This window comes from Lagopus muta, chromosome 2 (assembly GCF_023343835.1).
Source record: "Lagopus muta isolate bLagMut1 chromosome 2, bLagMut1 primary, whole genome shotgun sequence".
NCBI classification, from domain to species: domain Eukaryota; kingdom Metazoa; phylum Chordata; class Aves; order Galliformes; family Phasianidae; genus Lagopus; species Lagopus muta.
The window spans coordinates 43,896,833-43,914,955 of record NC_064434.1 but is presented as its reverse complement, the minus strand read 5'-3'; the positions used below and the strand labels follow the sequence as shown (position 1 = coordinate 43,914,955).

The following is an 18,123-nucleotide window of genomic DNA, read 5'->3' as shown; positions in this document are numbered from 1 at the left end:
CATATTGTTTGGTTTCACATGGAGTAGTACAAATAGAGGAGTGATTCCATCTACACCGTTAATAAAACAGAATTATTTACTTCATGTTCTTACATCATCTTCTCTTCTGAAAAGAAGACTGAGACTGAATGTTTATTAAAATCTTTGGCCCAAATTCAAATAAAAATTTTGCCTTCAATTTTAGTGTTTCAGCTGTATTCACAGACATGTCAGAATGGTAACTGTTTCCATTACATTAAAAAAAAAAAAAAAAAAGAAAGAAAAAAAGAAAAGAAGGGGCATAGTAGATTACCCTAGAACAATCAAATACTGTTGTTACAGACAAATCTAGAGAAGCTTTGTTTTCCTAGAAAAGTGACAGAAAACCTTTGAAAAAATATCTGACCAAATTTTTTCTTCCCTATTTCAAATGTGCTATGTCATATGGCAGCTTATGAAGGCCATATGTCTCTTAGAGCAGAAATATAGAAATATCCTGAAGTATTGTTGTATTTCAAGGGATACCTTAGGTAGTTGTATAGTATGCCTTTTGCTAGCTGATATGTGATATCAGAAACTCTGTCTTCCTCTGTAGAAAACAATTATCCCTTTTTCTGTCACCTTTTGAATTCATTGATTGCATTGCTTTCTTGTCATCTCGGATTTTTCACTCATGTTTGAAAGATAAATTTTAGTAATTCAGAAGGGAAGGAAAATTATTTATCATGTTCCAAATACAGTTCCATGGTAGAATTTTAAGATATCAATTTTAAGGCTACGTCCAGATTTACCTGTTGCCCTGGTTTCTGCCACGACAGTGTTGATAGCAAATAGTTCTATTTCATTTCCACATCTCTCCCTCATTCCATTTGGGAGGGTGGGAAGGAGTGATCAAAGAACTGTGTGATGCTTACCTGCCTGCGAGGTTAAACCAACCACAAGATCTGTGTCTAATGTTAAACTAATATATTCTGCAGGGATTTTTGCAAAAAAAAAAAACATGCTTATTCTTCCAGAGCTTCAAATTGCTGAAAATCTTTAACCTCTGAGACAATAGCACTATATTTTTGGTAAGAGTAAAGATCTACAAGGTCAGAGGTGCCTACTAAAATTGATTTAGCACTGACTGTAAGAGCAGTCAGAAGCCTGTCTGCAAGTGAGTTATTCCTGAACTACAGCTGAAAATTACTTAATATGGCAAAATGCGTTCAAGTAGTAGCTGCATTGCTGATACAAAATGTAAAATGCTGAAGGGGAAAAACTTATTAAATATTTTATTTTTGTCCCAAGTAATTTTGCTGTCGGTGAATGTTTTTATTTGCTTAGGTGTTAGAGAAGAAGTTTAAGAATTCAAATATTTGCCAAAGTTTCCCATTCCCCATATTCTCCAGGTTTAGGAAGCATAATATGATTAAAGCAGTACACTAAATACATTTCCTTTTACATATTCCTTGGTAGTGTTCAGACTATGACTTATGCCAAAGAATATCAGGACAAAGGCAACGCCCTGATTCAGGACAAGTATATCAGAGGAACCAGTGGGATCCTAATCTTATAGAAAAACAAAAGAAAAATAGTGATCAGCTTGAAGAGGAGAATGAAGAAGTTGAAGTTGAAGAGATGGAAGAAGAGGTAAGTAATAATAATTTCTAAAGAGTGTAAAGTATTAAAATGTACTGCAGATAAAGCAGAACAAATTCCGACATTCTAAAATATCACCATACTAGATCATGAACTAATTTTGCTGAGTTCTAATCTTAATTCAGTTTCTGTTCTTCTTTAAGCAATGTGGAGTAATTAAAATTAAATTGATAGGTTAATAAAATTAAAATTAAAATGATAGGTTTAAATAACAGCAAATGCTGATTAATGTATAGCTCAACCTAGAGTCAGCCTTGAACTTAAGTCACTGAAGTGTTTCTTACCCTAAGTTAAAAGGTTGGATCACTCATTGAAGTACTCCAGAGAATTATTATATTTACTTCTGGTTGTAGACAAAATTTAGTTTAGTACATTATTTCATTTCTTTACATTGAAGTATTTAACTTTTGCTTCCTCAGATTGTGCAAGATTCACTTACAATGCCAGAAATGATTCATCAGTTAGTGCAAAGGCCTGAAGATATGCTTGAAAATATAAAGGAAAGAGTTTGCTTGTATAAGGATACCATGCTTCGTTCTTTAGAAGTAAGGAAAAAAACCAAAACATCAGGACGATGCTTAACCAAAGACTGTTTAAAATATCATACAATACTTTCAGTTTTTGTTTGTTCGTTTGTTTGTTTTTATTTGAGACATTTCATGGAGGTGAGCACAAGGCATGCTACAACACTTCCCCAAGTTCTGAAATACATACTGAAATCAATAGTACAAAATTTTCATATCTGATTGTTGATTTTATTCTGGAATCCTGAGATTTTTTAAGACATCAGTTCAATGAATCTTGATTTTACTGAGATCCCCAGTAGTTCAAGCTTGGATACTTACAGGAACAAAATGAGCTTCAGTGTGATTATCTGGTTAACTGTACTCAGATGATGAATGTGTCTTTGTTCTTAAACAGGATTTGATGGCTGAACAGGATTCACAGAATCTTATTGAACTGGATGGAAATCAGGAACCAGATGAACTTCTTGCTGTAAGTAAGCTATGTACCAACTTTATCAATTTCCGCTAGCAATTAATTTCTCATTTCTGTGGATTGCTTGCTTCTGTAAGATGTTAACAAATTCTTAAGTTCAGCATAAAACTCACTTAATTATTATTAAAAAGCATCACTTTTGAAATGTGTACTTCTACTGCTCTGTAAAACAACTATACAATTTGCAGAGCTCCAGGCTTTCATGTATGGTACAGGGCGATATTTTCAGGTAGACCACAAACACTTTTATCCTTCCCTTGTTAATGCTTTATAGCTTGTATTAGTCTCAAGAATAATTACAAGCATGTGAAATTAAAACATTTTTGGTATGATATACTTACAGAACTGGCTTAACGTGCTGGTATCTGAAATGATGACAGAATTTTTATGATCTTTGATACTGCTTTACAGTGTTTTACAGTGCTTTACAGACTTTCAATAATTTCACTTTGACAGTTCTGCTGAGTCTTTGTATTTAGATTCTTAGCTTTTAACTCAGCAACTTATTCTCCCTATTAAAAATTACAATGATAAAATTTGATGATAAATAATCTTATCGCGTGCCGCAGCTGTAAGAGTTGCTTTAAATATGAATCTAAAATACAGAGTTGAAAATGAAGGGAGAGATTGTCTTTGACAGTGTAGAAGGTGAGCTGTTCATGTACATTCTCCTCTCCTGTTCGAAATGAATTAAGTGAAGTTTTGTATTTAAATTTATGCTTGACCATGTCCTATGTCCTATGGATCATACAGAAAAGAAAAAAAAAATCACATTCATTTGCACAGCCGGTATATGAAATTTCATCCTATATGATTTGAGAACATCACAACCAAAGGTTCATATAAAATGCAATGAAGTTGTTTAATGCTTTCCAATTATTTTACCTGTGAATAAGGCAAAAACTATTATGGAACTATTCCATGCAGGGCAAAATCAGGTTTTTCATTTCAAGAACTCTTGCATTCCAGCAAGATTATATTTAGGAAATATTTCAATTAAATTAATTATCATTTGGTTCTCATTAGCAGGCAGGATTAAGTATCTTTTTAAATACATTACCCAAAGTTGTATTACTTTCAACTGTGCATAATATTCTGGTTGCCTAAGGAGATTTTCCTTCTTTTGCCATCCTCTTGGCACGGAATGGAGCTCATCTGAAAACTTCCACAGCTCTGTAGGAACTAATCCTTCCCAGTCTATTCCTTTACAAGTCTTGGGACTCACAGCACAATGAGCAGATAAAAAGGCAGATAAAGCAGATAAAATTCAGCATTTTCCATTGCCTACACTCAAATTGTTTGTTAGAGCTCTTCTGAATAACTATCAGTGCTCCAAGCTAGAAATCGGATCTCGGTGTATAGGTGGCCATTACATAAATAATAATAAGTTGCAATTTAAAAAATACTTTAGGGATCCTTTCAGATCACAAAGGCAGTTTTGACTGGTGCTGAGTCAGTTATTTCTTTTCAGTCCGTGGTAATTCGACTTCAGTCAATGGGAGTTCGAAATGGAGCTCCTATAATTAGGCTTCAGAGTCGGCAAGAAGAAATGCTGGAAGGACTGGAAAATGTAAGTGTGTTTTTCTGAAATGTGATTGATTGCAATAAATATTAAAATAGTTTTTATTTTCTGTGGTGAACTTACACTATAACATCTTTGTTTCATTGCAACCAGTTTGTTCTGCCATACAATAAGGGCATATTTTGCAGCTTCACGATCTAGAAATGCAAATTTAAGATAATTGTGGAGTTGAAATCCACCTAAAACTTTGAAAAAAGATCTGCAATTAATAAAAATAAGTTAGGTGATCTTAATTACATTTTTGAACAAAATATTTGTTTCAGGAATGAAGGAAGAATAATTTGTTTGAAGAAAATAAACAATCAATTTTATCTCTTTTAGATTAAATACATTCTATGTTAATCATTTATCATATCACCTTTGTCTGAAACGACGCCAGTTCTGCTGCATTCTTTTTGAGATTTGAGTAATAGAATGCACATAGCAATAAAGAGGAAAGCAGGATTTATGTAGTAAAAGATGTACCTAAATGCTTTATTCTCTCTTTCCTAAACATTCAGTTTTTCTGTTTGCTGTTGGGCATTGATCAAATAGTGTGTATTGTATTGTAACTTCAAGATCTATTCTTGAGCAATAAGAGTCAATAACAGCTCATTATTTTCTATGTAAAACTGTATTTTAATTCCCAGCTTCATAGATTCTGAAGGCTCTTCAGTAGTTCTTCATAGCCAGCACTTGTCTGTACTATTCTTGGTAAATTAAACATAAACTTTATAACTCACTCACTATTTGCCTCCTTTAATAGATCTATTACATTTAATCTTATCACATTATGTTTCTGTGTCATTAAAAGGAATATTTTGGTCTTGCTATTCCCTGATTTTGGTCCTTTCTTCATCCCTTTTAGAAGAAAGCTTGGCCGTTTTCTGTCTTCATCAATAAATGGCTTATTTATACCTCTTTATCTTTTTAAACTTCTGGAAATAATTATTGAAGCCTACAGGAACTATTTTAAGTACTTTTTGATGAAACAAAATTTAAAACCTGAATAGATTATCCTTAAAGACACACTACAATTCTGATATATGTATATATTTTTAAAGCATGATTTAATTTTCTGTTAAGATTTGCTTGCTCTCCAGTAAAGTACTGCATGAAGTTAATTTTCATACAACAAGGCCCACATCAGGCAAAAATTGCATATGCACTTATTTCTGTTTTAATAAACAGGATGAGCTTTTCCGTGTTCTGTCATCATTCAAGCTAATAGCACCCAGATACCGATGGCGTAGAAGCAGGTGGGGACAAGTATGTCCTGTGGCTCTAAAGAAGGGTGATGTTGTAATGGGAATGCCAGATTTGGCTGTCAGGTGAGTGGAATTTGACACTTACTTTTATTTCTGTTTTTTAAGACAGCTGTCTAAATTTGTTTTCTTCTCTTGCGTTTTAAGTTTTCTAGGTAAAATGTACATGCTGTCATCCCCAGAGGCACTGAAAACATTTATGTTGAATCCACGCCCTTACTTGTTACCACCAATGCCAATGCCTCCTTGTAAAGTTCTAGTATTTGGTCCTCCAGTGTCAGGGAGAACCACTATTTGTAATCTAATTGCAAGCAAATACAAAGGAAAGGTAGGTTTATATATGTTTTATGTAACACAAGTATCAGCTGAGATTTAGGAGTCTGTTAAATACATTCTTCTTTTTGTTGTGTTGTTAACATACGTACAGCAAACATTAGCAAACATACTGCAACTAGACATATTATGCAAATGGTGATTCAGTGAAATTCATTTACAAAAAGTACATATTTTTCTCGTCAGTGTCACACAAATATTTGTCAGTTATTTATCTGAGCAAAAGAATACTATGAATATATAGACATGTATAAACTAATTAAATGTAATCACAAATTAGAAAATATATTACGCACACATGAAGAACCCACTTAAATTATATGTAAATTCTTCTGAAATTTGCAGAGTTTTTCCAAATTCCTTTCACTGTATAGTTGGTGGGTCCGATCTTGTATGTGTCTTCTGTACTATTTATATTTTTTCAAATAATTTCCCTAGGTTCTTGATATGGCTGAACTCATTCAATCTCATGTAGAAGAATTAAGAGAAAAAAACATTGAACAAATACGAAGGGATGCAATAGAAAAGGCTGTTACAGCAGAGAAAAAGAGGTTTGAAGAGGGGAGCAGTACAGAAGAATCTGCTGTCATCCCAGAAGGTAAAAAGTAAATCCTAGCTATTCTAAGCATGCTATTCCATGTCGTCACAGTGTCTTGCCAATTAAAAAATGAAAGATAATCTTGTTCTCCTCACTTACACTTGTAGGACTATTTCAAATTTTTTTCCTTCTTGCTTATTTTGAGAAGCCTAAAAAGATATTATTAATTTTGTCATATCTAGATTAGTTAACTTATTAATATTGCATTAGTGTAAGGAAAAAAAAAAAAACAGTAACTTTTGTAGGGGCTAAGTAAGTGATCTGATAATAAGTTTGGCATCTTCATTTACATTTTGTCTTTTTATAGCATAAGAACATTGGAAACTGTTTGATTGATAAGGGAATAGGTGTACAGCCACACACACACACACACACAAAACATCTAAACTAAGAGATGATTGAAATTAAGAATGTGAATTTTTATCCCTTTAATGTGAGAAACTTAAAAGCATGCTGAGTTTTAATTATGTTGTTGAAATACAGTAAAACAAATGATTTTAAACATGACATGGTTTATATATACTGGGTTTTATTTTCGTACAAATGAGACTGACATCTCATCTGAAGCAAGGAAGGTATTATTAGGTAGATCCAATTAATGGATGTTGATTTAAAATATTTATAAGGATCTAAAATGGAAATGAAATAAACGTGCAATATGAGGTTATTTTTACAAATTTGTCTTTTTAAAGAAAAACAATTGTTCCTTCAGTCATGCTTTTCTTTTGACTTCTATGTGCTTTAACAGGAAAAGATATTAAAGGTTACTGAAGAAATATCAATTTCTTTGCATGGAGAAACAGAGTTTAGTATCTTTAGCAATGATAAGGGTAAAATCTGTTCTTATGGTTGGTTGGGTTTTGTGGATTTTGTTTGTTTTCAGTTTGGAAACACTTAGAAAGATATTGTCTCTTTCACAGGGAGCTGGTAACTTGAAAAAAAACCCACACAAATTAAAGCAGCAAAAACAACATGTAAAGTTGTGCATGTAAAAACAACAATACAATCACTGAAAAATATTGACATCATTACAGGGAGTAAATATGACTTTTTTTCCTGATTGTCAAAAAATTTCAACAATTGCAGTCCATTGTTTCAGCCATTAATAACAAAATATGAATCCAATATGAATATTGATATACTGACTTGAATTATGATTTGTATCAATTTTTAAATTATTCTGGTCAAAGTTTTGATTTAGGAATCAGAGAAATCACATCGAAAGAAATTCTCTGGTACTGCCTGATTGTTCTATTGTTCTAGTACAATAAATATTCATATTTAATATTTTACTTAGTAATAAAAAACTCTGGAAAATTTAAAGATTTTTTTTTTTTAACAGGAGAATTATTCTAAAAGATCCTATAACTCATCATTATAGGACATCCCCCAGAAATGCTTCCAGAGAGACTATTTGATTCTTTTACAACATTACTCTGTAATATTGCTTACAGTGACTGCTATGCTGTACTGATGCTGTGATTGCATTTCATTGCCAAGTAGTTCTTCCTGATCAGAGGAGAAATATGAAAATTGTGAAGTGCTTTAAAAAATCTGTTTTGTTAGAAATGTCAGAGTTAACTGCTGACCACCCAGAAGTTCAAGCGATGGTGGAAGAAGCTGTGAAAAGGGCATCAAAATCTGAAGTTACGTTGTCACCTGAAATACATGCAGAAATACTGGAGAGAGCTATTGCAGAGGTAAAACTACAAGTGCTACACAGGAAAGCACTTTCTTTGTAAGAGGAGTCTGTAATATTTTAGACATTATTAATATATATTCTTAATTTTATAATTTGTAAGATTGGTCACATAGTCTGAAAGCTTATATTGAGTTGATTAGAGATTGAGTAAGAGCATGACAGTCAAATCTATTGAAGGCTAGTATAAAAATAATATGTATGTATTAGACTATATCTTGTAAAGTTTCTGGGCTACAAGCTGTCATAGACTGGGAGAATTTTCTCAGGGAAATATCACAGTATACTTACCCCATTCTTACATATTTAGTCACTGTCTAAGATCTCAACATCAGACAAAGTGTTTGAAAATAATTTCATTTGGAGGTTCTCCTAGAATCTTGAATAGGTTTAAATTTGTGCACTAGCTTGTATGTCTTGAAATTGGAACCTAAACTATTTATAGGTAACCCTAGAAAATGATTGAACATCCATCTCTTTGTTTAAAATGTTTTTATTGAACTCATATATATGAAGTTATAAATGTCTTTTTATTGACATGATGTTACTAATAAACTAAGAGTGATAACATTTAGGAAGTCATTTGTACTGTACAGTCTTCTGAAAGATCTCACAGTCTGTATTAGCCTTCTTCTGTTACTGAACCTGACATTTTGTAACAGCTTATGAAGAAGAACAAAGACAGGTTTCCTGGTGCTCCAGAAAAAGGAGGATGGGTAGTGGATAACTATCCTCTCTCAGAAGGTCACTGGTCAGCTTTGTCAGAAAGAGGACTTCTGCCTGACACTGTTGTCTGTCTTAAGGATACAGAAAATGATGGTTAGTAAATGCACACTTATGAAACTTAACCTTTTCTCTTTTCTGCGTTGGTATTTGTACATAAAGCACATTTTCAATTAAAAAATGGTAATTGTGGCCCATTTATGAAGTTTTGGAATCTACCTCAGATTTCTTACAATTTAGATTAAGAGAACTAACAGAATCAAAACCAGAAATACTTTATAAAAGCAGTATTCTTCTACATACAAATCTGTTTACAATCAGCACTACTAGTAAGTAGCACTGGACTCTCACAGACTTTCTGTTGCAGACTTTTGTATTCTCTGTCTGACTGGCCATCAGTTTGTAATGTGACTTTAGCCACATTTCTCTGCCTGTGCTTTCCTTACCCTGCTTGTAAAAACTGATCATGGGTTACAAACTTTCTCTGCTTAAGAGAAAAGTGGGGAGTACTTATATGCAGGTGTACCTTGTTCTCCATCCTGATGACAAAAACAACTGAGGAACTTCCTACCCAGCTTGATACAATTGCTTAATATCCATGAATTGAGATGAAGAGATTTTACTTTTAAGGTTTCAAGCAAGAAGGAAGGTTGCTACCACATGTGAAAAACTAAACAGTTTCATGTATTATAAGTTTCACTTGCTAAATCATGTTTTAATGGATTGATTTATATCACACAGCAAGTTTCATTGCACAGTGACAATTTCTATAATCATTACTTGCTCAACCCAATCCGTTATCAAAATGCCTTTCAGTAGTAAGAACTGCTCTTTAAGAAAGGCATGTCTCCACCTACTTAGTGTACAGCTAGATGTGAGAATTGGTCCAGAGAGCCTTTCAATCCCTTGTCCCTGAACAAATCAAGCGTATACAATTTCTTCATCTTATCTTCACAACTCAGCTACAGTACCCAAATGACTTGTGAAATGTTATAACTTCTTAAACATCTTAACTGTAGCAGAAATGCTAAGTCATGGATTAAAACAGTGATTGAGCACCTGGTGGAAGGAGCCAACCCAAAGGAGCTCAAGTATATGCAATGAACCTGAGTGACTGGGAGGGGTGGAGCCAATATCCACCCCTTCCCAGACCTCACTTAAGGGTTGACAGTGGAGTTAAGGGTATCTTGTTAGAGATCTTTGCCTACTTGAGGTATTTTGAAGGTAAGCTTGTACTTACTAAATACAGACTTAAACAAGAACGTTCTAGGTCCTCTGTATGCCAGCAAATCCTATTTGCTGTTGCTTTTACTCGAGAACTGCTCAGAGGGAACTTCAGGATGTATTACCCTTTGCTTGATCTTTGCTTGATCTTTGCTTCCTGGAAATTTCAAAAATGGTAAAACAACTACGAATGTAGTTTCTATGATGCTGTGTGTTGTCCTTTCTTTCAATGTCAAAAAAGCACCTTAATTTATGTAGCTGTCATGAAGTAATCTAATGTTAATATTTACAATAACAAGCAGAACAACACGATGTAATGTTAACAGCATGTATGATTAGTTAATACTAAACTGCAAACAGCAGTACAGTTTTAACCTTTTCTGTGGGGAAAACTGAGGTGGGATAGATGCTTTTGAAATTATTAACTCGTTCTCCACTTCTCAGAATTGAACCATTTAATGTATTAACTAGGTAAATTAGAAGATTCACTAATAGTCATTATTCTACATCAGAGATTTTAGGAGTAAATAACTCATCTTGGAAACCATATTGATACCAGTCAATAATAGTTGCCCTTCTATTTACCTTTTAGGAAGGGCAGACTTGCGGTCCATTGCAGAGGCTTTCAAATGAAATGAAGATCTCTCTAGGGCTTTTGAAGTGGTTTTTTTTTTTTTTTTTTTTTTTTTTTCCCCTGCTATTGCCACTAGCTCTCAAAATTTAACTCTAGATTCTGTATTTTACACGATCTTTGTTTATTGTACTTTATTTCTGTGCTTTACATTCAAGCAAGCCATGACCTTCTGTTTCTCCACTCAGATAGTTGGCAGATTCTTTAAAACCTAAGTATAAGCCTTCCCATCTAGAAGTGAGACGTTAAAATTCAAAATTTATGCTCGCAACTCTGATGTTACCTGTTTGAACTAACACTGCTATAGTTTTTATATCACATAGCAATAAAGACTGCTTTCTTAATTGGTTGTATGTTCCATTTGGTTGTACGTTTCAGTAGATTTTAAGCTTGGAAGGAAATCTATCATTCAGTTATTGAGTTGATAGTGAAACTATAGACTAATTTCATACCTGGAACTGTATCAGACTTTTATATAAATCATTGTCAGTTTTATTTTTCCTCAAAGTTTCATTCAGGGGTGAGAGGAAATGAATTAATTTTGAATGATAAAAGTTATATTTTTACTGTCTCAGCTTGAAACAAGCAATGTGCAAATTGAATACAAGGCATACCATCTGTAGTTTACCATAACAATTCAATGTGAAATGCAATACTTGCATAGCAGACTCCAGATTGCATTAAAACAGGACACTGCAAGAATACTGTTCTATCAACCAGAAGCAGATCAGCTGTCTAAGAACCTGTTCTGTTAGCAAGCTTATTTCTGGTTAATGCCACTGGTAGGTATTCCTAGATCAGCCACTTGAAACATAGCTAACTTATTATCAGTTATTCTAAAGGCTTATTAGCTACTTGCTCCATTTTATCAAGTAATTCTGAAATAATTTATCAGATTATTTATAATTTATAATTTATTTATTAATTTATAATAATATTCTTCCTTTGAGTGAGGGACAACATATGCTGGTATCCAAAGAACAGAAAATGGTTGGAATTCTAGACTCATAAATAGCACAGTAATTACGATTCCTGTAGATGTCCATATGTGATTCCATAACATATGGAATAATTAATACTGCTTGGCATTGCTGCTATTCATAACACTTTGAGAAAACACAAGGTTGGGGAAGTGCATGCCTGGGCCACCAGGTAAGGCCACTGAAAGCTCTTGCCATTTTTTTTTTTTTTAACACTATTCAGGCAGAATTACCTCAATATGAGTTTTCAAACTACATTTTGAAAATGCCCTTTACTCACCCTCCATTTTCTGAAGTTATATTTAATCGAAAGAATCAATTTTGTGTAATACCATTCACATGAAATTATCATCTGCTTCAAATGGATGCAGACTCAATGTTCCTAACAGTTAAATAACTCAAACTTACTTAAAAATTCATATTTTTCTTTACTTGAATTGAGAACAATGAAAACATGAGATATGGAAGGAATGAGTAAGGTGAAAGACCCAAGTTCATTATATCTGCTATATGACTTGTCTGAAAATTTTAGCTTATACCTATGTTCTCTTGAATTCAGCTACTTTGTTCTTTTTTTTTTTTTTTTTCCACTGGGGTGACTTATTTATTAAATCTTGATTTGATTCTCGCTTCTTTCTGTCACTGAATAATAATGTAGTGCTGGAGTTTATATTTTCAGCAGTATTTTGAGTCACTACTTTGTAAAAGTGCTCCCTGCGGTAACCTAAATTAGCATAGCTGAACTGATTGAAATGAATTTCAGCCACACAGCCATCAATCACAAATCTATTTGCCAAAGAGCAAACAGTAGAGCTCCTGATATGAACAGCATATTCTTCCTTTCTGTCAACCAGCTTTAGTGGTATATGTATGTGTAATCTTTGTATCTTTATTTGAATGTTTTTCATTTGTTTCTTCATAGTTTCCTTTGTACGCATCCAAACAAAATAAATGCCGGAGTAATGAATGATACATGGAAGTATAAGATAAATCTTCTCAGTGCTCTATTCCTTACAATCTTAATCATAACTGTTTTGTATCCCAGACTCATTTTATTAGATGCTTGAAATTGAAAACAAAGCTCTAACACCTTAGGAAGCAGAATTATAATATTTCACTGGTGTGTATACTTTTTCCAGGCTTTAAAAAGAAGTCATAGAGTTGTTTATCATTTTTATAGATCAAAGAATTTCAGGCTGGTACAGCTGCATACAATTAATTATTGTTATATAACTGTATTGCAGGAGGCTGTATATTACACAGAACATACTTAGCAAATAAGGATGAAATTAATTCTAAGATCTTGAGAAGACTAGCAGATGAAGCTTTAAAAAAGGAAGAAGAAGAGGAAAGGTAAAATACTCAGTCTTGGAACATTTGAAATTACTACAAGAAAATTCCAGCCTTGCTTTGTATTGAAAGTATCAGTGCATTTATTGATCAACACAAGTGCACTAAAAAAGTATATTAAGCATAGTCCTGGTGGGTATGTAATAATCAAGTATGGGTTAACTTTGAGAGATATCTTTTTAGATTAATACCTACACGGCAAAAGATTGGTTTGCTAAATTCAGTTTCATCAGCCTTTTTGTTACAATGGTACAGTAACATTTTAGATTTTTAGATTTGATTTTTATTTTATTTTTATTCAGTAATCTTTATATAAGTCTATGATTAATAATCTTTCACTTATGGAAGGGAAATGCAGGAAATGCTGGCACCAGAGGAAGAAGAGCAGTCTCAAGAGGATGCTGAGGAGAAAGGTGAAAGCATTTATCACTTGACTTTGTCTGTGTTTCAAATGATTGAGCAAATTCATATTCATGCAGATCTTACAGGTTTGATTTTTATTTTACATCCAGCAGCTAGAAAAATTATTTTGTATTGCTATATGTAGATGCTTCGTTAATTTGGGCACTCATTTTTATGTAATGTTCTTAATGGATGCTGCAGAATAGAGATGTATTTATTTAGAGCTGTGCACATCAAAACAAATTATTAATGATAGAAGTAATTTATTAATGATAGAAGTAATAACATAATACACTTGTGCTATCAACATGTGATAAGTCCTCGACCAGAGAAAATCGTGTTTTTGTACACCTGCAGTTGATTTCAGTAATCAAACACTGACTCACCAAAACACTTCAGTCCTGTTGCTCTTAGCCTAACATCTTTTATTTCACGTGTAGTGCCATCAGCACATTGACTGCAGCTTTTCTCCCATGTGACATGTCTTTATATAAATATAAATGAATTATACACAGTTGTTTTTTGTGGCAATTAGGGTATAAAAATGAGAATTAGAAAAAAACCTACTCTGCAGCTGCAATTGTGCCCTTTGGATGTCATGTAAGTGTGTATTTCAGTAATTTCAATCTTTGTAACATCAGCAGGATGTTGAATTAACTGGGATTTGCTTTAGGATTGAACATATTCAGATTTACAATACTATCTGTGTTTAAAAAGAAAAAGTAATGAGCAAGGTACTTACCTGTCTCTTAATGAAACTAAAAGTACCTAGGGCTGTGTAAATTTATGAAATATATTTAAATGAGTTAGGAAGTGAAGTTCAAGGCTGAAAGTGCCCATGAAGCACACGTGTGCACGCACATAGAAAATATTCAGTAACTCTAGCTTGTAATGCCTAGCTGAAAACCGTGGCCCCTTATCTTTTTCACATTTCATTGTTTCCAGCTTAAATTACTTTCAGGAGTTTTTATATTGTTTATACACTTTTCAGCAGCTTTGTGTGCTGCTGAAGACCATAAGACAGCTATTAAACTTCAAGGGAATATACTTTGGGCATTGTAAAATAATTACACAGCGTCAGTAGAGGCAGAGGGATGTGGGTTCATTCCAGCCTTCTGGAGATTAAATTTGTTGCACTTGTTTCCTACAATGCTTTAGCAATAAAATACCCCACACAACTGATCTTGTTCATTAAAGCAAACAGTTGTCAACATTTAGGGCTTCATTTTCTGTATTTTATCATCAGCCTTTCTTTTCTGCTGGAAATTATCTTCTCATTACCACAGATTCCAAAGGAGCAAATTTATGCCCATGCCTCGTCACAGCTAGAACAAACCATCAGGAAGAATTTCTGTGCTGAGGACATCTTCAAAGACTGCCTTGGCATCCTGCTCTAGGTGTCCTGGTTTGAGCAGGGGTTGAGCCAGATGGACCGAGATGTCCCTCCTAACCTCAGCCCTTCCGTGATTCTGTACTATTGATCCATCTCTTTTCTCACCTTACAGATGGTGGAGGATTAAATCAGTGTCCATCTCCTTAGCTTTTAATTGTGTTTTTGCTTTTTAATCCTTTTGTGATATTATATTTAGTAAGACATTTTCAAAAACAACAGAAATAAGTGTAATGAAGCCTGAGCTATGTATCTGTAGCATTGTAGGATATTTTTTCTCCAGTCTTTGAAGAGAAATGCTTTGTGGGTTCAGTTATAATTAAAACATTTACCAAAGAGTTGATATATGCCTTATTATACAGCCTGTAAATACATTTGCTTTGTTTCTCTTGGCTGGCTTACTTCCTGGTTAAATTTTTCTCTATCTCTAAATTGAAGCTTTTCAATAAGCATAGAGACTGAACAAGGATAATTTATTAGTCCGTAGATAGAGGAATAGCAATACAGTTGTACCACCAACTTCAAAGCAAGCTGTAGTGATACTGAATTCACAGGAATTGTTTGTTCAGTCTTTGAGAAATATTCCACACTCTTCAAAGCCACCTTCTGGTCTCCTTCATGAGCTGGACACAATTAGTCTAATCAGCATGATAACAGTGCTTTAGGTGGAGAAATTCCAGATCTTCAAGCAGAAAAGACATAAGCAACTTTTTAAATTGGATTCCAAATATCATCTTCAATTCTTAAATTTTTTCAGTCTCTTATTCAGATAAATAAAGGCTAAGAGACAGTGCAGCTGCATTCCTTTTGCATAGGAAGGGTGTCACAAGCCTATGTGACTTTTTTAGCATCTATGAGAAAAAGAACATTTTCTCAACTAACTTGGTATAATGTTTTGTCTATCTCTTTCTTGTTCCTGTACAGCACCAATCTTGTAAATGAAATCTCTCAAATACTCAGACACACTTTGAAAATCAGACATGCTCAATTTCTCTGCCAGTACTATTTCCAACAATGTTTCAAGGATTGTCTGTGATTAAGTTATGTATGCGTGTGAGGGTTTATGTGATGTCAGCCTTAAAGTATCTTTCATTTTGCTTATACTTTTCTGCGTGTCTGACAGCATCCCTGAGGATATCTAAAGGAAATAATGAGCAAAAGATTTTCTTGCATGTGCTAAAGGCTGTAGCAGTTTTTCTGCTAATTTTCTGCTAACATGTAAGAATGTGTTTGTTTATGAGATATATGAAGTTCCCTGATACTGCACCGGTCAAGAATTCAATTTGCCAAAAAGAGCTGAACATGAAAACAAATGCCATAATTTCAGATCTTAAAGTGCATGTCTAATGGGATTTGACTTTGGAGTAGTTTAACATATTTAGATGTACTAACGGTGTTTTGCCACCGAAGGTGTAATCCAAACAAGGCTTGTGGGAAAAATGTAATATTCTTTATTGGCCAACTCATACAATCAGAAAAATTGTACCAGCTTTCAGGGCACAAGCCCTCCTTCAAATCTGAAGCACTGTCACCCAAGAGGAGCTGTTCTGTAGCGTGTTAAGTGCCCTCTTCAGCACAGTCATGTTTATGAGTGTAGTTAGAGCACAGATCACATAGCTTATATTGAATGAAGAGTACTTTTATATGAAAGCACTGGATTATATACAATATTTCTTTGCTTTACAGTTTTGTAGCATCTGATAGATGGTCTATCTTTACACAGATCAGATTGTAAAATGTTTCAGGCAGTCTGCAACACTTAAACATCAGAGGAACTAATGCATTTTTTTGCTGGTGGTCAAATGTAAGTTTTGCAGTATGATCTAAAACTATCTTTATTTCTACAGTGCCTCCATCATCCTTCAGTGGTTTTGTTAAAGTTACTAATGGTTTTATTTGTTCCCACAGAATCTGATGATGATGATGATAAGCAGCTTTCATCTGAAAGTGAACAAACGTCTCAGAAACAGTCCAGTGATTCTACAGATTATAATGAAGAATCTGAAACTACAGGTTGGTCTTATAACACATCTAGTCTCTCTTACTTGTTAGCATCATGAATTGTATGCTTTCCTTTTCTGCAAGTTTTTACTGTATTTGAAAATGGGCTGTGAATGTAATTCCTTACCTTTATCTTTTACAGAAGTTTATTATGGGATAGTCAAGTTCAAGTTATTTTAACGTTTATAAATGCAATTAAAGTAATATTATGTACACAGTATTATCCATTTTGAATGCCAAAACAAACACACTATTTCCACTACCGTGTGCAGTCTAAATTAATTAATAAGTCTATACAGGAAGCTACAGAAGTAACAACATAAGGATTGCTGGTAAACTTCCAGGTTACCATGCCCTCCTGTTTTCAGTAATCCACGGGCACTTTTACAGTATGAAGTGAAAACAGGGAAAAATGGTTAGGAAGTCACTGTCATGAAGTATGAGCAATAGAAAACTAAAGGGAAACTGAGAGAATGAAAAAAAATACCAGGAAAGAAACAAACTGCAGTGTCCACAAAAGCTGTGTGTGATTTTAACAAATTCCAGCTCTACAGACAATTTTCAAATTAATATAAATATCCACATCGATTAAAAAATGACTAGTCCATTCCCTGCTGCAAGGAATCCTGGAAAAATGGGAATGGTTACATTTGAACTTTGGATGGGAATAATGGAAATAAGTCCTGTATTTTTCCTAATAATCCATTCTCCTGCTATCAGCGTTCTAGATTTCACATGGAGTCATGTTTTCCGCTTTTGGCAAGAGGTAAAATTCTGCTGCAATTGCCTTCTCTCAAAAAACACTTTAAAGGTGACTCATCTTCAGTAAGGACAGCTAATTTAGTATCTAAAACTATTTTAAATTTTATCTATTAGAATTTTTAGAATATATTCAAGTTCAATAAAGAAATCCAGCATAAAACATTTATCTGTAAGTAGCAAGATGTTAAATGTACACATTTTTTATGCTTTTTTTGTCACCTCAATCACTATGCATTAGAAGAAATGGACAGACAAAACTGCTTTCTCCAAGCACCATAATTTAATACATGCAATATAAGGCTGCCTACTTAGTGCATTTTTCTGTAATTGGCTAAAAATTATCTGGTAGCATATATTTATAAGTAATGGAAAGTCTGTATTAAGTGTATTACAGGGTCTGTTTGAAAAAGACAAAAGAAAACGCATTCATAATGAAATACATATTAGTTCCAAGGAAGGAAAGTATCAGCATTATCCTACTTTATGCCTTTCTGTTTATTTTGATAATTAAATCCTTAGCAAAGAAGGCACTCTGGCTTCTGTCTCAGCTTTGACAGGTTTGAGAGCGGTTTGGGATGGGAACTT

The 18,123-nt window shown here is 33.6% G+C and overlaps 1 protein-coding gene across 4 annotated transcripts in view; it reads left to right on the top strand.

Annotated features, from left to right (window-relative positions):
* AK9 (adenylate kinase 9) overlaps positions 1-18,123 on the top strand; it is a 55,369-nt gene that overhangs the window by 10,745 nt on the left and 26,501 nt on the right. For 3 of the 4 annotated variants that reach the window (XM_048935543.1, XM_048935544.1, XM_048935545.1), the window contains 12 exons: positions 1,438-1,611; positions 2,040-2,165; positions 2,542-2,616; positions 4,091-4,189; positions 5,372-5,511; positions 5,593-5,773; positions 6,217-6,376; positions 7,943-8,076; positions 8,738-8,894; positions 12,878-12,986; positions 13,332-13,396; positions 16,684-16,788. In XM_048935543.1, coding sequence (XP_048791500.1) covers positions 1,438-1,611; positions 2,040-2,165; positions 2,542-2,616; positions 4,091-4,189; positions 5,372-5,511; positions 5,593-5,773; positions 6,217-6,376; positions 7,943-8,076; positions 8,738-8,894; positions 12,878-12,986; positions 13,332-13,396; positions 16,684-16,788 — 1,525 coding nt within the window. Of the gene's footprint in view, positions 1-1,437; positions 1,612-2,039; positions 2,166-2,541; positions 2,617-4,090; positions 4,190-5,371; positions 5,512-5,592; positions 5,774-6,216; positions 6,377-7,718; positions 7,818-7,942; positions 8,077-8,737; positions 8,895-12,877; positions 12,987-13,331; positions 13,397-16,683; positions 16,789-18,123 lie in introns of those variants that run through there. The other variant, XM_048935546.1, reaches the window with a different exon arrangement.